Below are 22,335 nucleotides of genomic sequence, written 5' to 3'. Positions count from 1 at the left end.
GAGCGAGATCAACATCAACTATGCCGGCGTCATCCATCTCTCGATGCTTTTGATTCCGCATCTGGCGTCGAAACCATTCAGCGCGCTATGGACGGTCACGAGTGGGCTGTCGTTTGCGCCGCTCGCGTCGGTGCCGATTTACTCGAGCACGAAAGCGGCGCTGCACTCTTTCACGTGGTCGCTGCGCCACCAGCTCGCCGACACGTCCGTGCGCGTCATTGAGATCCTGCCGCCTGCTGTCGACACTGACCTGCAGGCGCCGGGCCTCCACACGTTTGGCGTCAACGTCGACGTCTTTGCTGACAGCATCCTCGAGCGCCTCAGCGCGGGCGAGACGGAGATCGGATACGGCATGGCCGAGAGCAGTCGCGTGGCGTTCCGGTCGGCGTTTGAGATCGCATTCGGAAACATGAACAAGAACCTTCATTTTTCGGCGCCATCGACGTAGGAAAAGGTCGAATGCGCTAAATTTGACATTATTTGTGTCGATTTCCCGTTTGTGTTTTGCCAATTACAGGTTTTAACTAACATATCAGTGACGAATCAATAATCGAATTTCGCAGCAAGCTCATGAGCGACGATGCATGAGGCCAAAGGGAAATCCTCGCTTTTCTCAACTTCAACATTTCGCGCCAAAACCTACACGAGATATCCGAACGACGCCTGATTGGCTGAAATGCAAAAGCACAAGCCAATAAAAAACGTATCCGGTTAAAGTCAAGTTGCCGCTCAGCACTCGCACGAGCTGCAGCAGCAGCAAAGGTGACCTGCGACGGCTGCAAGCGGCTCTGAAGCACCGTGTCTACGCCCAAAAAGAAGGACTGAGCATGTGTGCTCAATGCCGCGCCGCCTTGAAGGCTTCGTGTTCCGCTGTCGACACTGCTTTAACGGCTGCTCGTCCCAGGGTCGACACGGCTGCGCTCCTCGACGAGCTCCAGCGATTCTTTCAGCACGCGCATATGAGTGGACTGCAAGCCAGCTCATATTGTATTGCGGTGCGACGCTTCGACTCGAGCAAACGCTCGGGCAGGCGCAGAAAGACCTTGCGCTTCAAAATGCCATCATCGGCGCTTTGAAGGTTGAGAAAGCGGCGCTTGCTACGACTCGCCGCTCTGCGGCGGCGTCAATGCACAGGGCGACGATCCGCTCTGCCGTCGAACCCATCGATGTCACCGAGCCAGCACAAGTGTAGAGCTCGCTAGCTGTGCCCCACTTGTACTTGCAAAGCCAAAGTTCAAGTCGTTGGTCCCATACGAAATGGGTAAAACGACGAGTCTTTGGTCATTGGGGAAGGGGAAAGGTTGAGCTTATCGACGGATGATAACACAAAATTCGATTGTGACGGTCATTTTGCACAAGCTTATCGTACAAATACGCTAGTTGGCAGCTTCCGTCATGCTGTAGAGGGCGAGGAGCGGGTATCCGTCGAGTTGGGTCGCACTGTGGCTACAAGTGCCCCTTGGTGTAACCTTGATGTCAGTAGATTAACAATCCTCTGCAAACGATTATGGTCCACTAACACCAATCGCTCGACAGCTGGCCCCATCCCGTACATGGGTGAACGCCAGGAGCGGCTGCCACGTCAGCGGTTTCGGCCAGTATCCGGATAGGATTCCTCGCCACCGGTGCAAAGTCTAAGTGGTCAGTTTGCAGTTTGCTCAACGAGGTCCGCAGCAGCATGGAGTCGATGACGGGACATACGATCGTCGTGACGGGCGGTGGCAGCGGCATCGGCCTTGCGCTCGCCTCGCGTCTCCTTGGCCTTGGCAACACGGTCATCATCGTCGGTCGGCGCGCCGCCAAGCTCGCCGAAGCGAAGGCCGCGCATCCCGGCTTGCACACGGTCGTCGGCGACGTCGAGTCAGCAGCCCAGCGTGAGGCGCTGTTTGCGACGCTGATTGCGTCGTACCCGGCGATCAACGTGTTTGTGCATAACGCAGGTGTCCAGCACACCTTGAACCTCAAGGCCGGCGTGGCGCCCAGCTGGGACGCGCTCGCGAGCGAGATCAACATCAACTATGCCGGCGTCATCCATCTCTCGATGCTTTTGATCCCGCATCTCGTCGCCAAGCCGTTCAGTGCGCTCATCACGGTCACGAGCGGCATTGCGTTTGCGCCGATCGTCGCGCTGCCCATCTACTGCAGCACAAAAGCGGCGCTGCACTCGTTCACGTGGTCGCTGCGCCACCAGCTCGCCGACACGTCGGTGCGCGTCATTGAGATCGTTCCGCCCGAGGTCAACACAGAGCTCGAGGCACCGGGTCTGCACACCAACGGTATCAGCGTCGATGTCTTTGCCGACAGCGTCCTCGCACGACTCGGTGCTGGCGAGACCGAGATCGGCCATGGCATGGCCGAGACCGGTCGCCTCGCGTTCCGCGCAGCATTCGAGATCCCGTTCGAGAACATGAACAAGGACATTCATTTTCCGACGCCGTCCGCGCAGTAGGCGCTTACGACTACACGTACCGACAATGAGATGAACGAGTCTACTAGTACTGTCTTGTGACGGCCGAGTGGTGCAGATGGCAGCAATGGTCGCACGGGCGCCTATGCGGGCAGGTAGCAGGACTGTCGTGACGCATGTTGGAGTGCTGGCCTTGGGCCAGAAGCGAATGAAGTTGAAGCGCTGGCCCGTCTTCCGTGATTGGAATCCATGGACCAATCATGAGCGGCGAAATCAATTATTTTGGCCAATGGCATCGCATATCCTGTGGGCGACAAACATCAGCTCTGGCAGGATTATTGCCGGTGACGATGGCGGACGACGGGAACGACGAAGCTGTGGCGCCACCACGGCCGCGCATGAAGCCGATCTTGCTCTACGAAGAGATCGTGCTCGGCGGCGTGACGACAACGGTACGACGCGCCCCCACACAGTGGCTCATGGTATGGATGGCCAGGGCGTCAAGTACACGTGCGTCGACGTGTGCGCCCGCTTCCTCGCGTGCGGCGCGAGCAACGGCAGCGTCTACGTCTTTGCACGCAGCCAGAAGAAGCAAGCAACGAGCAACGTACAGTTTCGGCTCCTCAAGATGATTGCTCCGCCCTCGTCGGCGAGCGAGCGCCACCCGGTGGCGAACCTCAGCTTTTGCCCGTCGCAGCGGTACCTCGTCGTCGGCACAGCCAAAGGCGCCGTCTACGCCATCTCGCTTGTGGACCCCGCGCGCATTGGCGAGAAGATCGAGTTCTCGCATGCGCTCCATGTCGGCTTTAGCGTCAATGCCTTCCTCTGGGACGCCGACGGCTCCCGCGTCTTCTCGGCCTGCGCCGGCGGTACGGTCGCGCAGACGTCGATCCGCGCCGGCATGTACGTACCGACGCTGGACATCTCGATCGACTTGGATTCATCGCCCTAGGTCGGTGCTTTTTGGGAATACGACGACTGAGTTTCTCCTCAAGGAAGACACGGCGATCGTGCAGCTGGACCTTGTCAAGACGGCGTCGCCGGCCCGCGACTACCTTCTCGTGTCGTCGCAAACGCGCGTGCTCATTCTCAACCTCGCGGCGACAGATGCAAATGGCGTGGTGCAGGTATTTCCGGCGCTTTGTATCAAGTTTGTATCAAGATTTTGAAACGTTAGGTCGGGTCCAAGCTGCGCCAAGGCAACTACGGCGCGTGTTTCTACTTGGACAACGACGAGAAGGACTATCGCGTCTTCTCGACGCGGCCGGGGCGCCGTGTCTGGGTCGGCGACCCGTCCACCGGCACCGTCTCGTCGACGCTCAAATTTTCACTGACCAAGCCGCCCGAGACCTTTTTCCAGGGCCCCAATTTACCGCCGCACGAGCGTACGCCTATATTGTCTCTAGTCGTTTGCCTATCATTTCTTGTAGCGATTTCGGTCAAGTCGCTCAACCTCTCCAAAGTGCACGTCTTCAAGTACATCCACGAGTCGATGGACTTTACGCCCGAGGCGCCGCAGCTCCTCAGCTGGTTTCCCGGCACTTCGGCGCTCTTCTTCGTCGACCCCGTCGGCCTTGAGCTTGTCGAGTGGCACGTCGACCTCGGCGAGATCCACGACCTCAAGGTATAGTTCAACTTTTCAACTCGGTGCGCCATATTCGCCTAGGTGCTGGATGCCTCTGTGTTTGCAGTGCTGCACGGCGATCCGGGCCGCGTCGCGATCGTCCGCGCGTGCGCTGCAGTCGAATTCCTCGAGCTTGCCGTGTCCAACGACGTGGCCAAGTCAATTGATGTTCGTTGCGCTTGGTCAAGATCATCGAATATTTACGGTATTTTACCCCTAGCTGGTCGTCAAGTACAGCATTCAAGACCTCGCGCTGCTGTTGAATTTGCAGTGCAAGTGGACCGAGCACATCAAGCAGCATCCGGACGACGCGTCACTCGTGTCGGACTCGACGCTACAAGCCCTCGACGGGCTTATCGAGGTTGCAGCCACGCTGCTTGAAGAACAGACCAAGTACATTGACCTCTTCCTGTGGATAATATCGTATGCAGGTATGCATATTAGAGCGCCCGAAGCCGACATTCAGCCGCCCCACATCGTCTTCAAGCAGCGCCGGGAGATGCCAGCGATCTCGTCTCCGAAAGCCGGTGCGTCCATCGAGACAGAGCTTCGGTTTGCGTTGCCGTCGGCGTCGGCCACGTCGTATGGCCAACTGAACGTCGCGCCGGCGGTGGTCGTGGCCGAGACGGGTGCCAGTCGCAGCCGCGTCGTCGAGATTCCAGATCTGAGCGCCCAGGACAAGGTCGTCGACGAAGCGTGGCGCGCCGCGCACCTTCCGGCGCCGAGCGAGGCCATCAACTACAAGCCACCGACGCTCTTTGGGGAGACGCTCGACGTCTTGGATTTCGAGTCGCACTTGACGAACGCAACATCCTCGCTCGTGTCGCTACTACCCGACATGTCGTTTCTGAGACGAGACTCGACGTCCGACTTTGTGGATGAAGAGAGCTTCCCGCCCCTCGATGTGTTGGCGCCCAACCCGGTCTCGCTGGTCGCCGACCCGTCGCTCGCCCTGCGCATCGTCATGGCAGTCGAGACGACGTCGGATGAAGACGCAGCGCTCATTGTACCCGAAGCGGTTCAGCTCACAGAGCCCAGTGCGTGCATTGATCTGGCGTCGGACGCTGAAGTTGTCCTTGAGGCTATCTCGATCGATTTGTGGTCGAGTCAGCTGCAGGTGCAAGCGACGCTGCCATGGCTCAAGGAGCTCGAGGCGACGCCGCTGCCCGAGCCGCCAACGTCCGGTAACAGCGACGATACAGCGACGCTGCCGCTGATCGAGACTCCCCAGAAGTTCATGGCGCGCGCGCGGTCGCTCTCAGAGACCAAGCGGTCGCTCATCCAGCGCACGGTCAAGCGTCAAATGGGCGTGTACCCGGCCGCGCACGTCGACTGGAAGTGGCATCTCGGTGGCACGATGCAGCAGTCGCCCGAAATTGCGCCGATCCTCGCCCGTCCGTTGCCGGAGGTTGAGACCGAATTCACCGCGCTGGTCGCCGACGCCGACCAGCACCAAAAGCTCATGCTGTGGCCGACCGTGCACCTCACGCGGTCGGCGGCGTGCCTTGTCAACCACCTCGTGCACCAAGGCGACTTGACGCGTGCGACGCTGCTCCTGCGCCAGTGGCTGAGCACGTTTGATCCGTCGCTCGATGTGGCCGTCATTGAGAAGCGCAAGGCCATCGAGCTCATCAAGCGCTCGAAAATGGCAGCACCGGCGCCGATCGAAGAGAAGCTGCCGCTCACGCGCCATGACTGGCGCCTCGTGCGGTCCCTCGTGTCGCTCTACTTTCTCTTGCACGCCGACGTGCCTCTCTCGATCGAGCCCGCGACGACGCCCTGTATGCTCGACAACCGCACGCGCATGGACGAGTTTGGCATCGCCGTGCTCGTCTCGGTGCCGCTGACGTCGTCGCCGTCACCGAAACTGCAGCCCTTTCTCGCCAAGTACGGCAACTACGTCAACTTGGAGATGGCCGCGCAAGTGTGTTCGGCGCTCGAACACGCATCGGGTCTCGAGACGGTGCTGAATCTGGCGATTGCCAGCGAGAACTTGGCGCAGGCATGCGACGACCTCCTCATGGCTGTCACCGAGAAGCACGAACTCGACCTCTCGCAGTATACGTCGCTCTGCGTCTGCCTCCATGTGCTCAACGTGCTGTTGAAGAAGGTGCCAAGCACTGCGATCGCGTGGTGCGTCGAGCGCTACCCGTGTGTGACGCCCTGGAACGTCCAGACGGCGCTCTTTGGCTCCCAATGGGTCGAGCTGGACACGTCCGCCCCCGGCGCCGACACGTATTTCGCGTACCTTGGCGCGCTCTTGTCCAGTGCACACGACCGAGTCGGCTGCCGGGCGACGTTGGTGGAGCACTGGCTGCGTCTCTTCTTCAAGCGAGCGCACGTTGAGCGTGACGACGCCTTGCTATTGACGATCCTCGGGAAGCCCGAAGTGTTTGCCTTTGATCGGGCGACCGCGTGGGACCTCTGCATGCAGCACGACATGTGGGACGGCGTCTTTCAGCTCGTGCTCAACGCGATAGCGCAGCCGTCGACCCGTCTCGCCGGGTAATTCCTTCTGCATCCATCGGTACGTCTTCTACAACTGTACGCTTAGGACGTCCGAGCTACGGACGCTCGTGTACACGGTGCTGCAGTCGGAAACACCGTCGCGACTGGCCATGCTCGGAGGGCTCTTTGAACGCATTGCCAAGCTGCCGGACCCGACGCCGCTCCTGCACTGCGTCCTCGAAGAGATGGAGACGTTTTGTCAGCTCACGACCAAAGACGTTGCTTTTGTTCAGCTGCTGCATGCGATGCTGGACGCGTGCGGCGTCACGCTCGGAATGGAGCTTCTCGCGGGGTACCCGACACTGATTGCGATAGCACCGCTCGAGCTCTACCAAGCCGTCGTCGCCGCGCAGAGCCTTCACCAGCGGTGCGCCCGTCCCCCAACCATTGTCGCTCCCTCACACGTGATGGGTTTCGGTGTAGGCAGCTGCAAGAAGTCGGGCGCATGCTGGAAGGCATCGACACGTACGTGTGGTCGTGCAGTCGGCGGCACCACCTCGCCTTCCCGCCCCAAGTCGAAGCGCTCTTCCGAATCGAGAGCGGCTTCTACGACACGTGGGACACCAACATGCCCGACTACACGCCGTATAGCGCCACGAGTTGCGGCCCCGAGACCAAGGCGCTGCACCGAAGCTACGAGTCGCGCAACAGCGACTGGGGCGGTGACATTCAACTGCACGACTCGCAGTGCGCCGCCTGCGACCTCCCGCTCATCTACGTCCAAGACGGTACGATCCTTGTTGGAGCCGAGATAAATTGACGACGATGGTGCGTAGATGGCAAGACCATGGAGGCCATCTTGCTTTCGTGCGGCCATGCTTTTCACGACTGGTGCCTCCCGGACCGCACGTGTCCCGTTTGCCTTGGCGCCCACTTTTGCTTCCATAGCATCGACACATAATACTGTAGTAACGCGCCGTGTGAACGGTGAAATTACGGTTTACTCGGCTTCGTTGAGGACGATGGCGACGCCTCTAGCTTCCAACAGCGTTGCTTCTTCGGTCGTCGGCAAGTAGAGATGGAAGAGACTCGTCGACGGCGGCGGGCCAGCGCCGCTGGTTGCGTAATAAGGGTACACGGGGCAGGCAAAGTACCCTCGGAGATCGGACGTTTGGCAGGCGGCGATTCTACGTCACGCCACTGAGGTCGACGCCACACAGATGAGAAGCAAGTACTGCAGCGAGAGGCCGCCTTGGATGAGCCCGTCGTCGTTGGCCAGCTCACTCAGCATTTGCTTGACGGCATCCCACCGCGCGTTCTACAGCACACGGTGCAGGTGTACGCTGCAAGTCGTCGATGGTACCCGCACAAAGAGGCTGCGAAGGCTCGTGGCATGCGCTGTGGACGGAGGCACGACCGCAAAACACAGCTCCGAGATGCCGATGCGCTTGGGGCAGGTGGCCAGGAGGGTGAAGAGCACCGCTATACATCAAGCTAAGGCATTTGCCGATCCATAAAACAACGCACCGCGTGGACGCGACAGAAACTGCAGTTGCAACGTGGGCACACACTGCGTATGCAGAAACTCGAGGTAGAAGGACGCGGCCGACTGCGCCCAGGCCACAAAGCGCACGAGCGTCGTCGGGCAAGCGTACCCTGCGCGCAGCCAGGACGACGGGACGCGCTGGTGAGCGATCGCGTGCGCCGTTTCGGGCGAGAGCGTGCGCAGCTCTCGCTGGAGCAGACCAAAGTAGCTTTCGATTGCCAAGAGCTCACTGTATATAGCCTTGTGCAAGTGCGAAGGCCACTTGCGCTCGCCAAACGTACTGCGGGCGTCGCAGTGCGTAAAGACAGCGTCGCGCGGTAGTTGCAGCTACAAACAACCCAGATTGATGGCAACCGTAGGCGTGCGAGGACGTACCAACAACGCTTCGGCGAGGTCGTCCACGGACGTCGCTGCAAAGAGCGCCTTGCAGTCGCCAGGCGGCGCCTAAAGCGTGTTAGCGATGCCTATCGCACCAACGTACTTGGGACTGCGTCAGCGTCGAGGCGACAGCGAGCATCGTCTGCGTCTCGAAATATGCATCCAATGACTGCGGAAGCCCCATGATCGCCGCCGAGATCTTGGTGTCGACCGGTAACAGCACATCGCAGGACCGACGCATGCCCTCTACGTGCACCATTTGGCGCTGGACACCGTTGCATCAGGTGGTACCCTTGGTGGCGCGCGTGGTGGCGTGGTGGCGCAAACCGCCCTTGAGCCGACTGAGCCACAAGCTTTTGTCGCCCGGCCGCGCCTCGCTCGACGTGCCAAATTCAAAAATGTACCGGGCGAGAGCCGTCCACTGTTTATGAACACTCGGATCGACGCTCTTGCCGTGGTAGAGTGGCGCAAGCAGCAACGCGAGCTCGTCGCTCGAGAGCCCGGGCTTGTCGCCGACACATTCCAAGAGCAACTCGGCCCTCTCGAGCTCGTAGAGCGTCACGGGGGCGTAGAAGGGCGACGCGACGTGGACACCGCGCGTGCCCGAGAGTGCGATCCCGTGGAAGAGGTGCAGCGCATGCCGCACGGGTTGCACGCTCGCCTCGAGCGGGTTCTGGAGCGTAAACACCACGTTGAAGAAGAACGTGTGCAGCTTGGCGCTGGGAAGTCGCGCGAGGAGCGACGACGGCGCTTCGTCGAGCAGCCAGAGGCGAAAGTCGCTGTGGATCGAGAGGTCGCCGTTCGAGAGGAGTGCAAACTGCCGGTTAAGGTCCATGAGGTCGCTCGCCGAGAGCCGATCGACGTCCTACTCCATCGTGCTATGCGACCATGTACCAGAAACGACGATCGATCGACCTGAAGGATGAGCCAGCCGCCGTGCACACAGGCGTCCTTGAGCGCGCGGAGACAAGCAGGTACGACGTCGGGCACGGCCAGTGAGAAATACCAAATGTCCGCATCTCGGATGCCGAGGCTCAGCGCCGTCTAGATGCAATGAGCCTTCGAAGTCTCCCGAAACGTCGGTACCTCGATGAGCACCCAGAGCGGGTGAACAACGCTGTCAGCATCAAACTGCAGCAAAATCGGTCGGTGGCCGTCGGTAATCTGGACCATCGCGGGCACCGTGAGGAGCTCGTAGTTGATTTCTGGCACGTAGCCATTCACGACTTGTTGCATCATGTTGGGCACCTACGAATCCCATGTTCAAACTGCAAATGATCAAAATCGTACAATCAAATCGTGCGATAGGACAATAAAGAGGAGCTTGGCAACCGCGGGCAGCTGCTGCATGAAGCGCGTCCACGGCATGTCTTGAAAAAAGTGGGGCGTCGCCTGCATGTACGAAGCATACGCCGCCGGGTGCGCATCGATGTCGTCGAGAAGCGGCGCAAACAGCGGCAGCGCCAAGAGAGATTGCACGTTGCGCAGGAGGCGCGTAATCTCATGCGGATGTCGACTGCCGTCCTTGCGAAAGACGTAGCGCGCATTGCCCGACAAGACATTGGCCATCGTCAGCTACCAAGGTCCTTTGAATGGCCTGCCAGCTACGCAAATACATACCGCTGGCTTGGGGCGGCGGACGAGCGCGGCGAGCTGCTTCGCCAAGCAGTGGCGCACGGCCATCTGCACAACGTCGGTCGCCACTTGATGCGTCATGGTCGGCGACGCGCAAAACACGTCGATCGCCAAGTGGATGCCGGGGACGCCGAGGCGCGTCTTGCGCTGGAGCTCGCGCCAGCAAAGAGGCACGAGGTCGTCGCCGCCCGGCTCGGCCGCAGCGATCGAGAGCGCCACGAAGAATGTGAACGCCACGTGCTGGTGCTCGGGTAGTCCGTGCAGGATCGTTTGAAGGTACGCGATCGTCACCTCGTGCGCCACGTCGTCGACGGCGCTCTCTCCATCGACCTCGGCGAGCTGCTTGATGCTGTCCTCAAGCACGCAGAACGCTTGCACGCTGCCGCCAAACGTGGTGGTGGCATCCAAGAGCGCACGCCCCCGCCGCCCAAGCCTACGCAATGTATATGTTCCGCAACAGGTGAAGCGCGTGGAGTACGGGCAGAAGCGGTTGCGCGCCGCTTCCAGAGCCGCGATCGATTCTTCCTTGGTGTCGATCGACCGACTCAGCATTGTGAGCGCGTCCATTTGCCCCGATAACATTGCGATTTCGTCGTTGCTGACCAGCAAGGCGGGGCTGCTGAGCTGCCGCAAGAGCCCGTCAAGAGCCACAGACCGGTGTCGCAAGTCGTCGTGCAAAGCTTCTTGAAGCAATCGCAGCTGGTTCTACGCCTCTCATCGTACCGACCGCGTATGTATTGGCAGCGTACGTCGTCACTGGGAAAGAACTTGGCGTAAAACCCTGCGACAATGTGGGCTTCCAAATCGGTCGACCGCAGCTCAAAGCTAATGGTCGTAAACGCTTCTTGCAGCTACAACCACGACAGCAGAGTATATAGAGAGGAGCGCCGATTGCATGATTTACCTCGGTACTCCAGCGAGCGCTGCAGTTGCAGTCGGCGACAAAGTACACGGGATGGCGAAGCTTCTTGAGGTGAAGGAGTTGAAGAAACGCCCAGAGACTGCCTTCATTGCACTGCGCCACGCGGTCGACGACCAGCTATACAGCGCCGCGTCATGAACCGTGTACGAGAATCGACAATTGTACAATGTAGTTGGGGTTGGGCGGCGACATTTCAAACCGAGCGAGCAGCATGGGGTCGTCGGCCGAGACGGCTTCGACCGAAAGCCGCTCAACCGTCTTGATCCAGTTGGCAGCAATGCCCTAATAGTACCAAATAACCCTAGTGAATAGTTCAACACACGACGCATACGTGCGGATCGATGAGCAAAAAATGCTGCAACTTGGGCGCCTCTTTCCATCGCTGGAGGTAAAAGAGGTTCATGGCGATGCCGGCGTCGGCAATGGCGCACGTCGCGCGGAGTTCCTGAAGGCCGCCTTCGCCCATCATAGCCGCCAGCAAGTTGACACTAAAGATGACGCCGGCGTCCACAAGTACTTGCTGCCATCGCGTCACAAGCTCCGTCCGGTCGCTCGGGGGCACGTCACCAATGTAGCTCGAGATGGCCGTCAACAGCACCGAGTCCCTACACACATATATATATATGGTTGCGGTACATGGATATGCATTAGGAAAACCCGAGGGAGGCGCGGTCGAGCGCCTGAATTCGGTGGTTCTCTTTGCGCAAAATGGTCTTGAGGCTCTCGAACGCACTGTTGACCCGCTCGAGCGACTCCAACCGCGCGACAACTTCGTCGTATTCGTGCTGAAGGAGGCCGCGCAGCGCCTCGTTCTCGTGCCACGCGAGCTGCACTTGGTTGGCGGCCGTCACGTGCGTCGTCCATGTCGCGCGGACAACGTCGACTTCGCGCTGGACGCGGTCCTATTCGCGTCGTCGAATATCAATCTATCGATCTATCAATGTATCAAGCACCAAGTTATGCTCGGCAGCGTCCAGTGTGTTTTGCTTGGGCCGGACGATCGTCATGACGCGGTGGTAGCGCGCGAGGGCGAGCACCCACCGGCAGAGCGACGTCGACGCAATTGACGCGCGCTTCATCTCGTCTTCGGTGAATTTGGGGTGTTGAATCACGCGCTCGAGCTTCTTTATAACCCTAATTCCCACATTGGAAATGGTTGAATCGGTAAAAATGGAGATACGCGTCCGGAATGTTGTCCTTATCGAACGACCGAAGTCGGTCCAGGAATTTCATGTCGCACAAGACGAAGAGCGCGTCTTCCCACGTCGGCGCGGCCCCGAGACCCAGCAAAACACACACCTAAACCTTCAAATGAGAATGAACCAGACTTGGCACGTACGGCTTGCATGACGAGGCGCACGAGGTCGGGCGGGGACGTGAACGACTTCATTTCGGTGATGTGGAGCTTATTGATGCGACTGAGCGACTGGATCGCGGTCTGCAGCTCGGGCACCGTCTGATCCAGCTCGGCTTGGATCAAGAGCCGTTCGTGATCGAGCTGCTGCTTCATGCGCGTGTACGCCTCGTTCTTGGCGTCCAGGACAGCCCGGGCTTGGTTCTCGGCCGTCACGAGTTTGTCGTACCTAGTCCTGTTGCTAAAACAACAAATAGCATAGTACAAACTACCGTGCTTGGAGCTGCTCCGACTTGGTTTCGAGGGCCCGTAGTTTCTTTGCCAGGATGCGTTCACTGGACCCCATGGCCTTGATCGTACTCGTGTGCTGCTGCATCATCTTGAGCCCTATCCAAAACGCCTCTTTTATATCAATCTCTCAAAGTATCGAGCCAACCATGACTATACGAGACGCGCGTATCCTGGATGACTTTGGTGCGTTCGACATGGTACGACGAAAGGCCGAGTACAAACGATTTAAACTGACTCACGGGGTTGCGGGACCCACTCTCGGACGGCCGGAGCTCCACATAAGCTGCGTGGATGGCCCACACGGCCGGCTGGAGCGTTGGCAAGACGTTGATTGACTCGTAGATTGAAGAAAACGCCGAAGGCGACCACGGTGGAAACACCCGCAGCGTACACGCATCCAAGAGGCCACTCGTTTGCTCCAGCAGCGTCGACAAACGGGCTTCGGTTCTACTTGCAACCTTGATATTAAGCAAGGGCTTGCGTCGAGTACCGTACCGCGTGGCGAGCGCCAAGTGCAGATACGTGGCCAAATGAACGCGGTAGAGCGACAAGCACTGCGCTTTGCTCGGGTTGGTGTTGGCGAGCGATGGAAGCTGCGCCATGCCGTCTGCAATCGCGTCCATATTCTCGGTCGAGTATTCGTCCAGTGGCACATCGCCGTCCCGAAGCAGAGTCAGAATCAGCCGCGTACTGCGAGCGTCGAGCTCGTCCATCGCAATGTAGAGCACCGTGTGCTTGCTGTGGGTGCCAACGTGCACGAGTACCTACAAACCGTTGAACACTTGATCGCAAAAGCATCATAGCCTTCTACCTCGCGCAGGCGCGCGTCAACGTCGTGGCCGCGGCGCATCTCGAGGTAGTTGTACGAGAGAATACCACAAACAACGACCAACGACGTGCGCTTGCCGACGCCACGCGGCCCTACACAAGCTCTCCTGCGCCATGTTCATGAATATCATGCTACCAAGCAGGAGCAGGTGCTGGCGCAGATCGCCCAGTGCAAAAAGCATGGCGAGCATAGCCTCGACCGCTTCTGGAAACGGCGCGAGGTGCTTGACGAGCGGACTCTCGAGCGTCGGGTGGTGCCACTGAAACTTCTCGTGGCCTACTCCCCCCAGTGTGTATTCACGAGAAGGCAATATGTCCTACCTTTGATGAAGAGCCCGACTGCCTCCTTGGATGTGAGCGGAATGTACCCGAGGCCGTCCGTCTTGTCGCCATAGAGCGGTCTATCGACGTAGCTCACAGCGTCATAGTCGAGCGTCGTCGCAACCGACGGCACGAGCTTCCGGAAGAAACTGGCGTCGCCGCGCGTGCAGCGACTGCCAAAGACGACACTTGTCACGTTGAACACGAGGCCCTCGAGGTGGCGCTTGGCGTCCAGATTCGCGCGGCTGGCGCGCAGGACGTGCGAGTAGACAAGGACGAGGTCGCCGAGCGAGAAGCGCGCAAACGGCGCGTCCAGAGGCTCCTGCACCAAGAGCTCTAGGACCTGTAATGGCAGCTGGAGCGCATGCCACGCCATCTCGGCCGTGTACTTGGTGCTAAAGTGTTCTGCCATGTACGTCGCCAGCGGTCGAAACACGCGGTGCAGCGTGCGGGGCGGCACAGGCGGCTGCCACACCTACAACCTCTTCTGTCGACCCCATTTCTACCCTGACTTGTCGCGTACCACGTGGAAATGTCGAAGGAGACGCAGCGAGAGCGACGACGACGTCGGGACGGACAGCAGCGCCACGAACGCGCAGTGCTGGAGCTGCATCACATCGAACGTCCGGCGGTCGTAGACGCTGTTGGTGTCGAGCACTTGACGCAGCTGCTCGTGGCTTGCCTAAGCGACGTGACAACACACATCGGCGTCGTCGACGCAGTACCAACGAGCCCAAATGCAGATCGTCGACGAGGTACACCATGGCCGCCTTGCCCGTCGTCGGTCCGTACAGCCCTTTCATTTTGCGCTCCAAACCGACGACCACTCGTTCCTACGCCACGGTTGGTGTCTCCCTCCATTGCACATTGCCTACCTGGAACTCATGGGCGTCCATGCAGGGCTCCATGAACAGCCGCGAGACGACGCAACCGCGCTTCCCGAGTTGCGTCAGGGACCGCTGCGCCGACGCCGACTTGCCGACGCCACTTGCACCAAGCACAAGCGCGTGGCGCTTTGCCGACGCAAAGAATTCGATCACGTGCTCGGTGCGCAGCGTCGTCTATGTAGAAAAGATGGTCCTCTTCGACGACGGCAAGCGATATCGGTACTTCATTGGGTACAAACACAAAACGGTGGTGACTCAAGCTGGCCCAGTCCATGCGCGGCATCTGGCTCTGCCAAGTCACGAGCGCCACTTTGCCCTTGTCGTTCTCGAGGTACACGTCAAAGATGGTGCGGCCGGTCGCAAAGAGGCGGTGGTGCGCGAGCTCGGGTGCGACAGTCAACAGCGTCTACGCTCTCCGTCGCATCTCCACTAGCCAGCTATCCACAAAGAACGTACGTCATGAAAGAGAGGTCGGGCGTCCACGTCAATGTACGCGCCGATGCTCCACGTACACGCGACAAGGTAGATGAGTACGACGTCCTTGGCGATCGACGGCGCGTCGTGGAAGAAGCTGTCGACGATCTCGAGCAGCTTCTGAACCAACGTGGGCGCGTGGAACGGGACGTGCGCTTGCCAATGCTGGCGGCCGACCTGCAGAAGCGACGGGAGGTGCGACCGCAGCAGCTGCGCACATCCCTTGGCCGCATCGACGTGGCGCGACGACGACGGCGGCAAGCTATGCCGCAAAAGCCACGCTTTCACATGCACCGTGTACGGCACGGCGTCGCTCGGGACGCTCAGGACGCCAAACCGATCGAGGGCCGCCGGGGACCAGCACTTGAGCGACCTATCGCTGTTTGAGTACGCAAATCAAAGGGAGAGACGTACGAGGCTTCGAAAAAGAGCTTGATAAGCGACGTGTTGAGGCGCTCGCCATTCGGCAAGTGCACGTACGGCGTCTCGTCCGAGATGGCGTAGAGCGGCTCAATGCACGCAGTTGTCACGTCGCCGTCAAAGATCAGCCACGGAACCGCACCCGGTGGCCGCGCTTCGGGCGCCGACACGAGATGCACAAAGCGTGTCACGATCCCGTCGACCCACTCGTTGGTCTCGGGTGCAAACTACACACATCTGTTTCTCAACTTTCAAGGTATCAAGTAGCAAGCTACATGGCCGTAAAATTCGGTCGTGCGAAGCGTAGCCGATGCGATGCGGTAGCAACGCCCGCGATCCCACGGCTCCGACTCGCTAAATGCACGGCGGACAGTCGACAAGACGTGCACGATCGTCGACTTGCCCGTGCCGACAGCGCCTACAGATACTTACTTGCCATATCCATGCAGAGATGGATGCTGCACCCGTGATGATGTTGACAACGTGGTGGCCGCAGAGATGGTGGAGGTCATGGACTTTGCGACTGAGGAGCGGCGTTTGCACCAAGTGCGCCGCTGCGATCGCGTCTTGAATGCGCACTTGCGTTCGCGTAATATCGAGCTCGACGTCGCGATACGATGGAAAGCACTCGCGAAGCTGCAGCAGAAACGACCGCTTCAAACTCGGCGCGACACGCGCCCCCATCGCCCGCTGGATGGCCCACGCGACCGCATGCCCTTCGTCGCTAGCATACGCATATGAGTGTTTGGCCGTCGAGCATCGCGCACATGTTGTCGCCGACGTAGGCTTTGGCGAGGTCGACGATCTTCTTGATCATGCGCACGGTCACGCGGTCGCCGCCCGCGATCGCTTCGCTCGTCAAGAAAAAGGCATGCAGCGTTGTCGCCAGCGACTCGACGTGCAGGAACCCGGCTGCCGACAAGTAGAGTCGCGCCAGAACGACTGCGTCCAGCATCTCGAACGACGCCGTGATGGGCAAAAAGGCGCGCGCGCAGCGCTCGATCAGAGGCGTAATGGCCGGCGTCGACAGCGTGAGTTTGCACACGATGCCAAAGTTGATGCTCGATCGGTCGTGCGAGTGCAATGGTACGTGCGATGACTCCAACAAAATCTTGTCCTTGTGCGTCTTGAGGGCGTGCTGAAGCCGCCGGAGCTCGTGGAGGAAGCGGCCGATGGCCGAAGCGTCGTCGACAGCACCGAGCCCAACGATGAGCGCGTACGCTTGGCAGGGCATGAGGCCGCTCAAGACGCGGTGGAACTGCATCTCGGAGAGCTGGATCGAGCAGTCGTAGGTGACGAGAAGCGAGCCCAGGCTCGCAACGAGCTCCCGGATCGCGGCCTGCTTGCTCACGCCCGTCTCGCCGTGCACGAGGCCGCCGGCGTGCAATCGAAACGCCATCGAGACGCTCCACATGATGCGCTCGGTTAGTGGCGTGAGCGCAATCGTCGCGTGCGGACCGAGGTATTCGAATCTACGCCAGTCTGGACGGTAGCTCTCTTCGAAAGGACTACCCGTATTCGTAGGTTTTGAGGCCGTGCGTGACGAGCACCGTCTGGCTCTCGTGTCCCCAGCGGTATTGGCGCTGTTGACTCCACTCGAACGCTGCGTGGGGGGTCCCATGTAGCCTACGATCGTCGTCTATCGAGTGCGAAATGACGGGCCGCCTACCGCCGAAGGAGCTCGGCGTGGTTGAAGCAGCACAGCGCCATGGTGCTGCACGCATGTCGCTGCTTGTCGGATGTCGCGGTCTTGAGCGCCGCCACCCACTCGGTCGCCTGCACAGTAAACGCATCAGCACGCGTTTCTTCCGTGCAGCGCCGTACGCGGTAGAGTTGTTGCTGGAGCACCATCGTATACGCAGTGTCGCCCGTGAGCACTTGGCTGCAGTCGCCTGTAAAGTAAATGCGAAACGCGAGCAAAAGCACTTGCAGGGGCCAGTTGCCAACGACGTGCTCCATGTGCTTGATACGGCGCGTCATATCCGCTAGATCGCCAACGCGTCAGCAACGTCCTCTCCACCAGTTTGTACCGCAGTTGTCGCCGTCAATGTACAGCTGCAGCACTGCGCTGCTTGCATCTTCCGACACGACATCGCGCACGCAATCTCGAAGCGATCGATGCAGTGCTTTTTGCACATCCTGCATCCAGAGTTCGGGGCGTTGGGTCACGGTGATCGGACTCTCGAGGTGCAAGACTTCGCTGTACTTGCCGCCGACGGTGAGAATGTCCATGGCATAGCGCTCGGCGTCGGGAACGTCCAGAGACGGCACGGAGGCCACAGAGTCGAGGCCCGTCGGTAGCTCGACGGCGCTCAAGGTGCTTCCGAGGAGACTCCCGAGCGCCATCACCCGAACTTTTACCGTCGCCTCGACGATGTGCTCAAAGCAAACACGCAGCACGCTGCTCACGTGGCGGCAGGTTCCGTCGCTCGGGTCCCGAAGGCTCTCGGTCGTGCCGGCCATGATCGCCAGCAGTTGGCGGTCCGAGACAAAGTTGAGACGCGGAAACGCGCGCCGCTTGTCTTGTAAAAAGTATGCGAGTTGCTTCCAGAGCCGTTCAAAGAGCTGCTTGGTTTCGCTCAAGAAGGCGCCTACACCACCTGTCACCATGGACTATAGAAGACGACGTACGGTTGGTGACTTCGCGCACGCACTGCTGGAGCGACGTGGTCGACCGGACGCCTTTCATCATCCCGCGCCACTTGCGGCTCACGGTTTGAAACTCGACATTGGCATGTCGGACATTGGCCTGGACGTCGGGCAGCGCAAAGAGGCGGTCGAGTTGCAGCCAGTCGGTCTGCGTCGCAAGCCAAAGCTCCAACGTGTCTTGAATGTAGTTGATCTCGTCGCTCCAGACCGAGAGAGATGCGTAGAGCGACGGCTGGGACGTGCGCTGCAAAAGCACCTGCACTTGAACGAGGTCGTCGTCCAACGCCAGCAACAGGTCCCCGACGACAAGCGGGTCGAGCTCGGCGTCCGCGCACGGCAGCTCCGTGATGGCCCAGCGCGCTTTCATCGCCTCCAGCGTCGCCTCCGTCTCGGCGTCAATGCGCGCGTGGTAGGCAATCTGCGACAGCTTCTCAGCGTGGCGCCACAATAGCGCGTCATCGAGCTGCTGGAGCGTCAGGCTCGGCACGTGCAGCGCAGTCGTGTCGAGGACCTTGAAGATCTGCGCCCAGTGCGACTCCTTGATGTACTCGGCACCGAGCTCGACGAGCAGCGGCAACTGGGCGAGCACGGCGGTCATTTCGGCTTGGACGCTGACGAAAATCCGGTTCTCAAACCGGCAATGCACCTGTTGCGCACTACTGACAGCAGAACGATGAGACTTCCGTCGGCATCAGAGCACGCTACCGCTTCAAGAAGGCGCGGGTCGTCTCGACATGACCTAACCAGTTTGCGTGTCGCAGGGCAGAGATCATTGCACGTTGTACGTACTCGCCCACGGCTGCGACACAAATTTGGCCTGGAGCATGCTTGCATACGCTTGCTTCCACGCATGGCTGACGTCCCACACCTCGTGCACGTCGACGTAGAGACTGCTTGTCGTTTCGAGAAGCGCGATTGGCGTCACCTTCATGCCCTTTATACGAGGAATGTCTCATAAAAAATGATACCCAGGCACGCAACGTACCATGACGTTTTGATAGTCGCAGTACTGGTCCGAGGCTTCTTGGACCTTGTCGAGCTCCGTCTTGATCTCTACATGGTTCCGTATCGAGCTATCCAACGACTAGAGTGGATCGAGACCTTGGAGCGTAAACTTTTTCGCGTCAAAGTCCATGTTGCTTGCTGGGCTGTGCACGTACGTCCCGTTGGCTTCCAGCGCGACCAAGAGCTTCTTGCACTGCACCGAGTAGCGCTGGAGCACGGTGAGAATTTGCTTGGCGATTTGGGGCAGCATCGACTTGGTAAACTTGAGGTTGGCTTGGAGACTCACATTGTACTTGGCGTACGTGGCATGAATGCTGTTGTACGCGCTCTGCAGGCCCGCGGCCATCGGTGGCGCGAGCGCCTTGAGCGTACTAAACGCGTCATCGACTTGGCGCATCTCGCTCACGAGCGTCATCTCGGCCTCGAGCACGAGACGCGTCTGTCGCTTTTGCTGGCAAAACCCGGAAATGAGCTGCGGCCGCTCGTCAAACAGCAAAATCGCGTCCTTGAGGTGCGTCATGCAGTGCGTCACGCCCCGGCTCGTCACATCACAGAGCACGTCCAAGGCCTGCGTGCGCTGCGCCGTAATGCGCTCGAGCACTTCGCTGAGCACGTGGCGGCAGTGCACGTCCACAAAGCCCACGTCCCAGCTCGCCTACTCGATGACGTGATCCATGCCGTTTGGATCTGTCACAGTGACACACCTGAATGCGGTGGCACTGGCTCTGCCACGCATCCAGCTGCGCGACTTGATTGGAGATGGCCGACAAGAGCGTCGGCAGCTGCGCCAAGTACGTCGACTCGTCGATTGTCGGCAACGTGAGCGCCAGCATCGCCGTGTAGATGGGCCGCAGACCGTTGAACTGTTCGACTTGCTGCGAGACACGCGCAAACGTGTCGCGCACACTGCCTTCGAGGCCAACAACGAGCTTTGTAAACACAGCGTTGGCGTGGAGAACGTCTGGCAGGCGCGGTGGCGGCGACTGCGGACCGACGACTTCGTCGCTCTTCAAGTACGCGGCCGCACTCCGGCTCGAGGCAAAGCCACTCGCAAGCGTCGTAAGCGACTCGATCGCGCCGTGAAGAAATCGAAGGACGTCCGCGTCGCTTGGCGTCAACCGTACATGGGCATCTTGGAGAAAGCTCACGGCGACGGTCAGCGATCGGCTCGGCGCGTGTTGCGTGAGCTGCGCGGCCACATGCGTCACTGACGCAATGACCTAGATGCTCGCGTTACGACCATACACTGGAGGACGAAGCGTTAGCGGCTACCATGGCGTAAAGCGACTGTACAAAGATGTACTGCGTCAGCCGTAAAAAGGCGGGAAACGCGACCAGGTCTTTCTGCGCTTGCTGCACTTGGCGCGCCTGGTCCCGCGTCACCGCTTTCAGGTGCGCCATCGGAATCGACTTCCAGCCTGGGTACGCTTGCCGCATCTCAACCTTATCGGCCGCGTTGAGCGCCGCGAGCGTCGTGTCGGGTGTCATTGCGCTGCGAATGGTGCCGACGAGGTCAAACAAGGCGTGGTGGGCGCCCGCGCGAACCTCAATCAGCTGCGCCTCGAGCTCCTTGAACCTATGGTCGACAATGTACTACTGGTGTTAGAGCCGTGTGTGTACTGGGTCGCTTGCGCGCTGCGCCACTCGGCCAGCGACATGGGCGACTTGGTGACGCCGAGGCTGAGCGCGCGCTCCGACTGGATGCGATGGCCGAGTGTTTGGATTTCGCGCAGGGCGGATGCATAGATGGGTCGGCCGCAGTGCAGCTGCCCCAGCAGCGACGCCCGTGTGCTACGGTAGATGCGCTGTTGGACATAGTGGCGCCAGTGGATAAACATCCGGCGCCGCAGGAGCTGCTGGAAGAGCGGGATGCTCCGGAGCAAGTGGTCAAACATGCGACTGTGGTAGACCCACTCGGCGATCGGAATGCACTCGGCGGGCTCCTGCGGCTTGAAATGCACGAGGTGCTTGGACGACATGAGGTAGTGCTCGCCTCTTCCGGACGTCGCCGGTGTCAAGTCGTACGGGCGGCCGCGCGCCGGGTCGGCGACGGAAAAATAAAGGACGTTGCGCCGGTGCTTCTCGCAGAGAAAGTACAGGACCGCGTCTTCGATGCAGTGCACGGACGCGAGGCTGCCGACCTTGACCGGGCTCCCGGCCGCCGGCGTTCGCTGGCGAAAGCGCGCCACGAGCTTCGCATACAGCTCCTGGTTGTCGTCCTTGAGCTTCTCCAAGCTCGCTCTACGCATGTGCGTGATCTCATGCGCCAGCGATGCGAGGGACGTACCGCTGCTCGCTTGTCTGGCCGTGCTCCTGGAGCCGGCGTGTCCGCTGGCTCGGCCGCGCGCTATTGTTGCTAGGCGGCGCCATTGGCTTGAGGCCTTCGGGCAGCGCCATGTTTGCCACCTTGCGCTTCGGTAATGGCACGTGCAGCGGCGTCTGCCACGTCTGCTTGGCGTGCACAAAGGCAGGGACCGCGTACGCAGCGCGGGCCTCGGCCTCCTTCTCGGCGGCCACGAGCTGCGAGAGCCGGTGGTACTCGGTAGTCTCGATCCACTGGTTGCTTTGGCTGTACGGGTCGACGTCCTCCTCCATCTCTTGCCGCGCAGAGAGGCGGGCGAGGCGCGACGACGAGCCACCGGCGTCCATGCGGCTCTTGCGAGGTCGATCTTTATCCGGATTGGCCAGGAAGCCCTTTTGTGCCGAAAATACCGGATACCGATCCCAGGCTTCAAGGCCTTGTTGACTGTTTGGCGCCATTTCAGTCTCGACCAGGTTGTCGTCTACGCAGCTCACATGGAGCCAAATCACACTCACATGCCCTGGGTATCAGAGGCATATCAAGAGAACACCAGTTATCCAGCCGGGCTTCCCCATCCTTTGGGCCGCGCCGTGGCACGGTAGCTTGCACGGTCATTTTGTATCCTGGCTCACACAGTCCTTTCGCACACCACCTTTACGGCCAACTGATCCATGCGACTTCGATCGCGTGAGAGAGTGAGCCGCGAGCGTCGTATGGAAGCCGCGCCTGTCTCGCCAGATTCGGTCTGGTCTGGTCTGGGCCATTGGGTCTGGGCCGTCGCTTCAAGGTGGCACGTGCCGAATGGTGCCGAAGGGGCAAGAAATTTAAAATTCCGCGTCTGTGA

The 22,335-nt window shown here is 60.0% G+C and overlaps 4 protein-coding genes across 4 annotated transcripts; 3 read left to right on the top strand and 1 right to left on the bottom strand.

The window, feature by feature from the left end:
• Positions 1 to 30: 30 nt before the first annotated feature.
• On the top strand, positions 31 to 494 carry SDRG_09958 (hypothetical protein). The gene has a single exon (XM_008615925.1). The coding sequence runs from the start codon at positions 44 to 46 to the stop codon at positions 446 to 448; it is 405 nt and encodes a 134-aa protein (XP_008614147.1). The 5' UTR covers positions 31 to 43; the 3' UTR covers positions 449 to 494.
• A 1,147-nt stretch (positions 495 to 1,641) lies between these two features.
• SDRG_09957 (hypothetical protein) lies at positions 1,642 to 2,509 on the top strand. The gene has a single exon (XM_008615924.1). The coding sequence runs from the start codon at positions 1,679 to 1,681 to the stop codon at positions 2,447 to 2,449; it is 771 nt and encodes a 256-aa protein (XP_008614146.1). The 5' UTR covers positions 1,642 to 1,678; the 3' UTR covers positions 2,450 to 2,509.
• Positions 2,510 to 2,757: 248 nt separating this feature from the next.
• SDRG_09956 (hypothetical protein) lies at positions 2,758 to 7,440 on the top strand (the record flags this gene model as incomplete). Its single annotated transcript, XM_008615923.1, has 11 exons — positions 2,758 to 2,859; positions 2,904 to 3,310; positions 3,360 to 3,534; positions 3,585 to 3,792; positions 3,838 to 4,031; positions 4,074 to 4,199; positions 4,252 to 4,424; positions 4,476 to 6,536; positions 6,586 to 6,906; positions 6,963 to 7,267; positions 7,316 to 7,440. The coding sequence occupies 11 exons, from the start codon at positions 2,758 to 2,760 to the stop codon at positions 7,438 to 7,440; spliced, it is 4,197 nt and encodes a 1,398-aa protein (XP_008614145.1).
• On the bottom strand, positions 7,441 to 21,859 carry SDRG_09955 (hypothetical protein). The gene is made up of 47 exons (XM_008615922.1): positions 21,477 to 21,859; positions 20,810 to 21,430; positions 20,462 to 20,765; positions 19,894 to 20,409; positions 19,286 to 19,844; positions 19,170 to 19,237; positions 18,963 to 19,118; positions 18,167 to 18,863; positions 17,566 to 18,126; positions 17,360 to 17,520; positions 17,205 to 17,311; positions 17,048 to 17,161; positions 16,303 to 17,007; positions 16,000 to 16,259; positions 15,811 to 15,953; positions 15,530 to 15,762; positions 15,098 to 15,488; positions 14,865 to 15,047; positions 14,630 to 14,815; positions 14,480 to 14,587; positions 14,278 to 14,436; positions 13,755 to 14,229; positions 13,570 to 13,710; positions 13,417 to 13,526; positions 13,101 to 13,369; positions 12,751 to 13,052; positions 12,587 to 12,701; positions 12,300 to 12,543; positions 12,141 to 12,259; positions 11,914 to 12,094; positions 11,618 to 11,862; positions 11,292 to 11,565; positions 11,126 to 11,242; positions 10,943 to 11,077; positions 10,788 to 10,889; positions 10,517 to 10,743; positions 10,024 to 10,471; positions 9,694 to 9,978; positions 9,490 to 9,651; positions 9,319 to 9,447; positions 8,695 to 9,268; positions 8,507 to 8,649; positions 8,401 to 8,469; positions 8,007 to 8,352; positions 7,843 to 7,961; positions 7,715 to 7,797; positions 7,441 to 7,666 (listed from the first exon to the last, which is right to left on the bottom strand). The coding sequence occupies exons 1-47, from the start codon at positions 21,836 to 21,838 to the stop codon at positions 7,480 to 7,482; spliced, it is 12,195 nt and encodes a 4,064-aa protein (XP_008614144.1). The 5' UTR covers positions 21,839 to 21,859; the 3' UTR covers positions 7,441 to 7,479.
• Between the last annotated feature and the right edge of the window lie 476 nt (positions 21,860 to 22,335).

This window comes from Saprolegnia diclina, assembly GCF_000281045.1.
Source record: "Saprolegnia diclina VS20 unplaced genomic scaffold supercont1.33, whole genome shotgun sequence".
NCBI classification, from domain to species: Eukaryota; Oomycota; class Saprolegniomycetes; order Saprolegniales; family Saprolegniaceae; genus Saprolegnia; species Saprolegnia diclina.
Note: the sequence above shows the minus strand (reverse complement) of the source record. Positions and strands in the feature narration are given on the sequence as shown.